General features: G+C 44.6%; 1 protein-coding gene across 1 annotated transcript; it reads left to right on the top strand.

The window, feature by feature from the left end:
- Positions 1-2,224: 2,224 nt before the first annotated feature.
- On the top strand, positions 2,225-9,116 carry LOC140908849 (uncharacterized). Its single transcript, XM_073336745.1, has 3 exons — positions 2,225-2,936; positions 3,524-3,629; positions 8,942-9,116. The coding sequence occupies exons 1-3, from the start codon at positions 2,354-2,356 to the stop codon at positions 9,114-9,116; spliced, it is 864 nt and encodes a 287-aa protein (XP_073192846.1). The 5' UTR covers positions 2,225-2,353.
- The last annotated feature ends 1,079 nt before the right edge of the window (positions 9,117-10,195 follow it).

Genomic DNA, 10,195 nt, shown 5'->3' with positions numbered 1-10,195 from the left:
GGATTGAAAATGCGAGAACAATAAGTAAGTGTGGTGCCAGTTGCCAAAAGCTACTTACATTCAGCATGGTCAGAATTAAGCTCTGAGAGTCTAGCAGCACAGGGTAAGAAACTTCAGAAAAGCAAATTCCGTGGAACTGAGAATCATGCAAGAAAAGCATGATCAGCTGTATAAAATCCTGCAATCCAGGAGAAACCTGGGGTATCTGTTCAAGATACCACAATTATGGCTCATACCTCTTTCAATCTCCTGAAAAAGAGGAAGGCAAAGAATACATGGCAGTGAATGAGTCTTCATGAGGGACTGCTCAAAGATGTGAGGTTACAAAGAACTGTACTAAAAAAACGGAAAGGAAGAGAGGCAGAGACACAGCCAGGAAGAATACACAACCAGTTAAGACTTGCAGAAAAAGAGAAGTAGGGACTGCAAGAAAGCAGGGTATGTTAATGATAGCCAGAGCGGTTAAAGAAGGGGTTTTGTAAACATTAAGGGGTGGAATTAGGACTAGATATAAAGTAGGTCTATTAATAGTTGAATCTAATGACTCAAAAATTCTTAAAATAATATTCTTCTCCCTGCTTTTTAAATCTGTGTTTAATAAGAAAAACAGAGAGATTTGGGCAATCACTGCAGAACATCAGGTACTTTGTAAAAGATTTCTTGATAAACAACTGATAAGGGAATTCTTTGAAAATTTTGGTATAGGTAGGCAGCTGTTTTCTATGATATGCACTGTAAGGTAGTAAGGATCTTTAAGTACTGGGAGCTTATTTCATACTTTGATTTCTGTTTCAGAGTAGCAGGCCTGAGAATCAAACCATCATCTCTCTAGACCACATATTTGGCTCAGAACAAGATGAATTTTCTGCTGATACTATGTCTGAGGAAATTGCTCATTGTTTGTCCCCTCAGGCTTGATGCAAAAAGGAAATTAAAAATACTTCAGACACACTCAGCTGATATGAAACACATCATCTGAAAAATGAATCTGATCTGCAGCCCGTGACATTTGCCATGGCCGGTGTACTCTCCATACATATGAAAACTAACAAGGTTTGAATTGAATGAGCAGTGATGAAGATTGTTGTAACCAATAGGCCAGCATCCTTAGCTGGTGGAATCAACATAGCTGGTTTTAGAGGAGCTATGCTAAATTACACTAGCTGAGAACCAGACCCTATATATATATATTTCAGCATTACTGAATAGGTCTGATGTTACCAGACATGTACCCTCCTTCCTAGCAATATATCTGTGAAAAAGCAGAAAAGTAACTGCAGCACAGCAGAAAGTGAGTCTTTCTTTTTTCTTTTGTGGCAATGTCAGTATTTCACAACTCTTCCAGTGTTTCGTAATTCATGCTGAGTAAAAGCCTTCAAACTGTTGATTCAATTGGAAAAAAGAAATTTTTTTAAATGCCAGATTTCCTTAAAGAGAGACCTAATTCCCTACTTCTCCCAAGATGCAGGAAATTGCAATCTGTTCACAGCCCCTGCTAAAAGATTAAGTTAAAATAGCAAGACTTCACGAAAGCAGCAACGGACTTTATACTCTTAGCAGGCAAGCAATGCAACTTAGTCATTACACATCCAGTTAAACTGATGTAAGAAGTATCGTGCTCTCACAGTTTTCAAATTATTGCATTTCACTCAATGGAAAGGATTGTTCCGTTGCATTGACACTCACTAAAAGCTCGATCCTGTAGAAAAGCGCTTAAGTATGAGTAGTCCCATTGACTTCACTGAAACTGCTCACATCCTTAAAGCCATGCCCAGTAATAAGCTACCCAGGTGCTTAAGAAGCGCACTCCTGAACTGAGCCACAGTGCTCAACACCTTGCAGGATAAAGTGCAATGAAGTGAGACAAGGTATTATGTAGCTATGGTATTTATATGACCCCATCACCATAGTATCCAAGAGCCTATGACCTTTAAATATATGTTCTCTCAGCAGCGTAACAGATTGACAGACGGGGAAGCGAGACACAGAGAGACTAAGCCCTGGTCTACACTAGGACTTTAGGTCGAATTTAGCAACGTTAAATCAATTTAAACCTGCACCCGTCCACACAGTGAAGCCCTTTATTTCGACTTAAAGGGCTCTTAAAATCGATTTCCTTACTCCACCCCTGACAAGTGGATTAGCGCTTAAATCGACGTTCCCAGCTCGAATTCGGGGTACTGTGGACACAATTCGATGGTATTGGCCTCCAGGAGCTATCCCAGAGTGCTCCATTCTGACCGCTCTGGACAGCACTCTCAACTCAGATGCACTGGCCAGGTAGACAGGAAAAGAACCGCGAACTTTTGAATCTCATTTCCTGTTTGGCCAGCGTGGCAAGCTGCAGGTGACCATGCAGAGCTCATCAGCACAGGTGACCATGATGGAGTCCCAGAATCGCAAAAGAGCTCCAGCATGGACCGAACGGGAGGTACGGGATCTGATCGCTGTTTGGGGAGAGGAATCCGTGCTATCAGAACTCCGTTCCAGTTTTCGAAATGCCAAAACCTTTGTGAAAATCTCCCAGGGCATGAAGGACAGAGGCCATAACAGGGACCCGAAGCAGTGCCGCGTGAAACTGAAGGAGCTGAGGCAAGCCTACCAGAAAACCAGAGAGGCGAACAGCCGCTCTGGGTCAGAGCCCCAAACATGCCGCTTCTATGATGAGCTGCATGCCATTTTAGGGGGTTCAGCCACCACTACCCCAGCCGTGTTGTTTGACTCCTTCAATGGAGATGGAGGCAATACGGAAGCAGGTTTTGGGGACGAAGAAGATGAGGAGGAGGAGGAGGTTGTAGATAGCTCACAGCAAGCAAGCGGAGAAACCGGTTTTCCCGACAGCCAGGAACTGTTTCTCACCCTAGACCTGGAGCCAGTACCCCCCGAACCCACCCAAGGCTGCCTCCTGGACCCAGCAGGCGGAGAAGGGACCTCTGGTGAGTGTACCTTTTAAAATGCTATACATGGTTTAAAAGCAAGCATGTGAAAGGATTACTTTGCCCTGGCATTTGCGGTTCTCCTAGATGTAGTCCTAAAGCCTTTGCAAAAGGTTTCTGGGGAGGGCAGCCTTATTTCGTCCTTCATGGTAGGACACTTTATCACTCCAGGCCAGTAACACATACTCGGGAATCACTGTAGAACAAAGCATTGCAGTGTATGTTTCCTGGCATTCAACCAAAATCCGTTCTTTATCTCTCTGTGTTATCCTCAGGAGAGTGAGATATCATTCATGGTCACCTGGTTGAAATAGAGTGCTTTTCTTCAGGGACACTCAGTATAGCCCATTCCTGCTGGGCTGTTTGCCTGTGGCTGAACAGAAATGTTCGCCGCTGTTAGCCACAGGGAGGGGGGAAGGTTGAGGGGGTAGTCACGCGGTGGGAGGAGGCAAAATGCGACCTTGTAACGAAAGCACATGTGCTATGTATGTAATGTTAACAGCAAGGTTTACCCTGAAAGAGTGTAGCGACTGTTTTATAAAATGTGTCTTTTTAAATACCGCTGTCCCTTTTTTTTTCTCCACCAGCTGCATGTGTTTCAATGATCACAGGATCTTCTCCTTCCCAGAGGCTAGTGAAGCTTACAAAGAAAAAAAAACGCACTCACGATGACATGTTCTCCGAGCTCATGCTGTCCTCCCACACTGACAGAGCACAGACGAATGCGTGGAGTCAAATAATGTCAGAGTGCAGGAAAGCACAAAATGACCGGGAGGAGAGGTGGAGGGCTGAAGAGAGTAAGTGGCGGGCTGAAGAGAGTAAGTGGCGGGCTGAAGACAGGGCTGAAGCTCAAATGTGGCGGCAGCGTGATGAGAGGAGGCAGGATTCAATGCTGAGGCTGCTGCAGGACCAAACCAGAATGCTCCAGTGTATGGTTGAGCTGCAGCAAAGGCAGCTGGAGCACAGACTGCCACTGCTGCCCCTCTGTAACCAACCGCCCTCCTCCCCAAGTTCCATAGCCTCCACACCCAGACGCCCAAGAACGCGGTGGGGGGGCCTCCGGCCAACCAGCCACTCCACAACAGAGGATTGCCCAAAAAAAAGAAGGCTGTCATTCAATAAATTTTAAAGTTGTAAACTTTTAAAGTGCTGTGCTTAAAGTGCTGTGTGGCATTTTCCTTCCCTCCTCCACCACCCCTCCTGGGATACCTTGGTAGTCATCTCCCTATTTGTGTGATGAATGAATAACGAATGCATGACTGTGAAGCAGCAATGACTTTATTGCCTCTGCAAGCGGTGATTAAAGGGAGGAGGGGAGGGTGGTTAGCTTACAGGGAAGTAGAGTGAACCAAGGGGCGGGGGGTTTCATCAAGGAGAAACAAACAGAACTTTCACACTGTAGCCTGGCCAGTCATGAAACTGGTTTTCAAAGCTTCTCTGATGCGTACCGCGCCCTCCTGAGCTCTTCTAACCGCCCTGGTGTCTGGCTGCGCGTAACCAGCAGCTAGGCGATTTGCCTCAGCCTCCCACCCCGCCATAAACGTCTCCCCCTTACTCTCACAGATATTGTGGAGCACACAGCAAGCAGTAATAACAGTGGGAATATTGGTTTCGCTGAGGTCTAAGCGAGTCAGTAAACTGCGCCAGCGCGCCTTTAAACGTCCAAATGCACATTCTACCACCATTCTGCACTTGCTCAGCCTGTAGTTGAACAGCTCCTGACCACTGTCCAGGCTGCCTGTGTACGGCTTCATGAGCCATGGCATTAAGGGGTAGGCTGGGTCCCCAAGGATACATATAGGCATTTCAACATCCCCAACAGTTATTTTCTGGTTTGGGAAGAAAGTCCCTTCCTGCAGCTTTTGAAACAGACCAGAGTTCCTGAAGATGCGAGCATCATGCACCTTTCCCGGCCATCCCACGTTGATGTTGGTGAAACGTCCCTTGTGATCCACCAGAGCTTGCAGCACTATCGAAAAGTACCCCTTGCGGTTTATGTACTCGCCGGCTTGGTGCTCCGGTGCCAAGATAGGGATATGGGTTCCGTCTATAGCCCCACCACAGTTAGGGAATCCCATTGCAGCAAAGCCATCCACTATGACCTGCACATTTCCCAGGGTCACTACCCTTGATATCAGCAGATCTTTGATTGCGTGAGCTACTTGCATCACAGCAGCCCCCACAGTAGATTTGCCCACTCCAAATTGATTCCCAACTGACCGGTAGCTGTCTGGCGTTGCAAGCTTCCACAGGGCTATCGCCACTCGCTTCTCAACTGTGAGGGCTGCTCTCATCCTGGTATTCATGCGCTTCAGGGCAGGGGAAAGCAAGTCACAAAGTTCCATGAAAGTGCCCTTACGCATGCGAAAGTTTCGCAGCCACTGGGAATCGTCCCAGACCTGCAACACTATGCGGTCCCACCAGTCTGTGCTTGTTTCCCGAGCCCAGAATCGGCGTTCCACAGCATGAACCTGCCCCATTAGCACCATGATGCATGCATTGGCAGGGCCCATGCTTTCAGAGAAATCTGTGTCCATGTCCTGATCACTCACGGGACCGCGCTGACGTCGCCTCCTCGCCCGGTATCGCGTTGCCATGTTCTGGTGCTGCATATACTGCTGGATAATGCGTGTGGTGGTTGATGTGCTCCTAATTGCCAAAATGAGCTCAGCGGCCTCCATGCTTGCCTTGGTATGGCGTCCACACAGAAAAAAGGCGCGGAACGATTGTCTGCCGTTGCTCTGACGGAGGGAGGGGCGACTGACGACACGGCTTACAGGGTTGGCTTCAGGGAGCTAAAATCAACAAAAGGTGTGCCTGTACATCAAGGAGTATTTCAGGCAGGACTGCACGGAGGGTTCCAATAAGAAATGGTGCACCAAAGTTATCGTTGTTATTGGAACAAGGAGGTTAGCCTGGCCTCTGATTGATACATGGCTAGATTAACCTCGCTGCGCCTTCTCTGTGACTGACTGCAGTGTGATCTAGACGGGGAGGAGGAAAATGAGTACAAAACAAATCTGGTCTATTTCTTGTTCTGACCCACTCCATCTATCCTTTACATCTTTGGCTGGCAGCAGACAAAAAAGGCGCGAAATGATTGTCTGCCCTTGTTTTCACGGGGGGAGGGAGGGTGGGAACGGGGTCCTGACGATATGTACCCAGAACCACCCGCGACAATGTTTTAGCCCCATCAGGCATTGGAATATCAACCCAGAATTCCAATGGGCAGCGGAGACTGCGGGAACTGTGGGATAGCTACCCACAGTGCAACGCTCCGGAAGTCGACACTTGCCTTGGTACTGTGGAAGCGCTCCGCCGAGTTAATGCACTTAATGCACTTAGAGCATTTTCTGTGGGGACACACACACTCGAATATATAAAACCGATTTCAAAAAAACCGACTTCTATAAATTCGACCTAATTTCGTAGTGTAGACATACCCTAAGTGGATTTGCCCAACATGCCACAGGATGTCTGTGTTGGAGCAGGGAATTAAACCAAAATCTATCAAATCTCAAACTAGTGCTCTAACCACTGAATCATTCTTCCTCTCCTTTGGCATATATACGTTACTAGGACATGTATTTGAAGCAAGATACAGCCTGATAAATACCCCAGGACATCCTCGTCAAGCCTCTCAAAGGGCATCTAAGATACAAGCCTTGTCATATATTATTCTTATATCGGCTTGGTAAAATCAAAGATTTTCACATTCATTTATCAGCTAGATAAATGAGAAGCAGTGCTTAGCACTGGGGTTGAGAAAGGATCTTTGTTTATGATCTTTCACTAAGCATTACAATGACAAATTTCTATGAACATAGTTATTAATTCCCTATTGGGTCATGGAATTGCCGATGGAACATCTAGTCCAATATTTTGCCTCCATCACAGGCCTGTATCAGGTGCTCCAGACCAAGGTGTACAACTACACATGAATTAGCTGGAATTGGTATTCATACAAGAATATGCAAATGTGTGAAATTTCCTGTTAGTCACTGATTGGCTTAGACCCTGAAGTCTAAGTATTAGTATTCCTTGCCTTTTGCTTGAAACACTCCAGTTAATTTTTTAGAATAATAATTTATATCTTTGTAGGTGACACTGTGGCTGCTCTTCTTTTTATTCATATAGAAGCCTAATCATTTAAAAAATCCAGTTAAACTCTGATTCTCAAAGACAGCTTTTGTTAATGAGTTCTATTTTGTTAATAGTTCATTGTGTTAAAAAGTATTTCCTTCTATCAGCTGTGTGTTGCCTTTTAACTCCATTGGATATCCCTTCCTTTAATTATGAGAGACAAATGGGAGATTACTAAATGACCTTTGATACACCTTTAATTAGTTTATGGACACAGGAATTGCCAGACTGGATCAGACCCAAGGTCCATCTAGCCCAGTGTCTTGTTTCTGGTGTTGGTCAGCACCAGATGCTTCAGAGGAAGGAATAAGAACCCCACAGTAGGAAGATGTGGGATAATCTGCCTCCCCTGCACCCCCCATACACATTAGGTCTCACTATGGTCTCAAACAGTTAGAGATTGACTTACACCCTGAAATAGGAGGTTTAATATCCCTTCCACATTGTACGTACCTTGCTCATCCCCTCATTCATGAAAGAGTCCTAATCTTTTTATCTTTCCCTATCTTAAGTGTTTTCATGCCTTTCTCTGAACCTTTTCTATTTAGTTATATCCTTTTTGAGACAAGGAGACCAGAACTATGTCATACTATGAGTAGGTCCTTGGAGTATGACACTCCACTCTAGCCTAACATGTTCTCAGCATAAAGGGGGTTCTTGGCATCAGACAGACTTTCTATTAAGCAGCAAGACCCAGACCCTCAAAGGTATTTAACTGCCTAATTCCAATTGATTTCAGCAGAAGTTAGGAACCTAAATACCTTTAAGGATCTGGGGCCAAGTTACCAAAGGTCCATAACATGTACTCAGTTGTAAGAGCATAAGAACAGCCATACTGGGTCAGACCAAAGGTCCATCAAGCCCAGTATCCTGTCCTCTGACAGTGGCCAATGGCAGGTGCCCCAAAGGGAATGAACAGACAGGTTATCATCAAGTGATCCATGTCCTGTCACCCAATCCCAGCTTCTGGCAAACAGAGGCTAGGGACACCATTCCTGCCCATCCTGGACTTGTGACTTCTAGAAATCACAATTTCTGATAAACAACCACTTTCCTAAAGGGAAACTATACAAACGTAATAGATATGGACACAAAATGTGTGTTTTAGCCTTAGCATTTAGCAAGTATGGAGTGTGTTGTCATGTGCTGGCATTTGTGTAGAAATATCATGACAATGCCAGCCCGGATCAACCTGTGCTCCGGTGTCCATCTTTGGAATGTGGTTAGCAGAGGAGAACATTTACCCATGCAGTCAGCCTTCTCTTGCCACCCACTCACTGGCAACAGCCTCTGAGTCCTGAAGCATGAGCTCTTCCTGCTATCTAGGTTCTTACATCACTACAGCACTGACGCCAGTTTGGACTGGTGACAAAGACTAGCCATTTGCCCAGCCCTAATAAAGAAATTATTTGCAACTTTAATAATAGCCCACTGCCACCACTTCACAGTGGTCTGGGTTTGTTCACACTGACCTCAGTGAGAAGATGATCAGGTGCCAAGGAACTCAGTCCTGCACTGAACACCTTCAAGTCTGATTTTATTTTAATGATACCTTCAAAGGAACCCCCAGACCCTGTTGAATGAGGGACAAAAATCTCGATAAGGAAATTTGTAACAGACAGACTTCCCAGAAAATTCAGCATATTGATAAAGGGCCTGATAAAGGCAAAATATGAGGAATGAACAGAAATCTAAGGGACAAACAAGGTGCATTTGTTATTAAAGGTTAATGAAACATAAGGTGTCCCTATGTAAAAAGCTTATGGACTGGCCATATGTTTCAGAGAACAGGAGCTAACTAGGATGATTACTGATGGGAGGGTTTCTAATTTATCATGTGCTGTATCATTAATTTTTCATAGGTGCATTGTTAATGGGACAATTTACAAAAGGTTAATGAACACAACCCAGCTACTCAGTGGAATGATGGAAGGTTCTGTTTTAGAGCATAAGGAGACACTGTTATTATGTGCCAAGAATCCTGTCTGCGTGCCGAAAATATCTTACAAACTGGTTGCTAGGTGCTCTGCTCCTTGACATTTGCATGCTTGAGCAAAGCACATCTGCTGTTTAGCAAAACATCTGAATAAATGTCATTTTTAAACACTGTCTGCTACAGGTCTGATTAGCTTGTAAATGAAACGTGAGCATCATTTCAGTTCTTAGAGGAAACTCCTATGGTGATATTAGAGAATACAAGTCATCTCTTAAGGTACAGTGGTGGTTTGTAGCATTCCCCAAACAGCTTCTGACTAGGTACAAATCATCTTTTACTCATGTCAAACCCTTTGTTAACAATCTGTCATAGAATTTGTTTCTACTGGAGTGCATCTGCATTCTCTTAATATGAGGACTCTTAAGTAATGCACCGTGAAGTAAAAATTGTGCAAGACGACAGCTGGAAGGTTCAAAGGAGTAGTTACAGGGCTAAAGAGGAAGAGTGGTCCTGAAGTTAAGATACGGGACTGGAACTCAAGAAAACAAAGTTCAGTTCCTAGCTCTGCCCACAGACATCATGGTGGGATCTTGGGCAAGTCACTAACCTCTGTGCTTAATTTCCCCGTTTGTCAAATGAGGATAATAATACTTCCTTTGTCTAATTAAGTAATAAGCTCTTTGGAGCAAGGAATGTCTCTTACTATGTGAATATAGTGTATGTATTACAAGACAATTCTATATCTGTATATATGGAAATAGATATGGTGCCAGTACACAGTACCAAAAAGCATGGAGCACAGCTCCTGGGTTTTGCAGGACCATAAAAACTTGTTGCCGAATGCTGCAAAATTGCTTCTTCTCTGCAGCTCTTTTCATCAGCTTTGAATAGTATGTACAGCACCTAGCACTTGGGGTCTCAACTCATTTGGAGGCTTATATTATTCTACTAGCATAATACTACTAATAAATAATAATGATAACCTTTAAATTGAAAACTAGGTCAGGCTGGTAGTGATCAAAAGTCATTAGCCTGGTGGCTATTCAGTGATCTTAGGTGAGTAAAGTTAGTTGGTGGTTTGAGACCAATTCCCAGAGAGCATATAGCAACTTCACGAGAATCACTAACCAAAAATTTATGGCAGTCTCAGAAGGGAAGTCAAGGATTGAAATAGCAGGGC

Source organism: Lepidochelys kempii, chromosome 3, assembly GCF_965140265.1.
Source record: "Lepidochelys kempii isolate rLepKem1 chromosome 3, rLepKem1.hap2, whole genome shotgun sequence".
In the NCBI taxonomy this organism is placed as follows: Eukaryota; Metazoa; Chordata; order Testudines; family Cheloniidae; genus Lepidochelys; species Lepidochelys kempii.
This window is presented reverse-complemented; position numbering and strand designations above follow the sequence as displayed.

What these genes read in the sequence shown, in the direction of transcription:
- LOC140908849 (XM_073336745.1), top strand. Translation starts at nt 2,354, where the DNA reads ATGCAGAGCTCATCAGCACAGGTGACCATGATGGAGTCCCAGAATCGC. An exon ending in AGGCGGAGAAGGGACCTCTG is followed by an intron (nt 2,937 to 3,523) that starts GTGAGTGTACCT and finishes TTTCTCCACCAG; the next exon opens with CTGCATGTGTTTCAATGATC. An exon ending in ATGTTCTCCGAGCTCATGCT is followed by an intron (nt 3,630 to 8,941) that starts GTCCTCCCACAC and finishes AATTTTTCATAG; the next exon opens with GTGCATTGTTAATGGGACAA.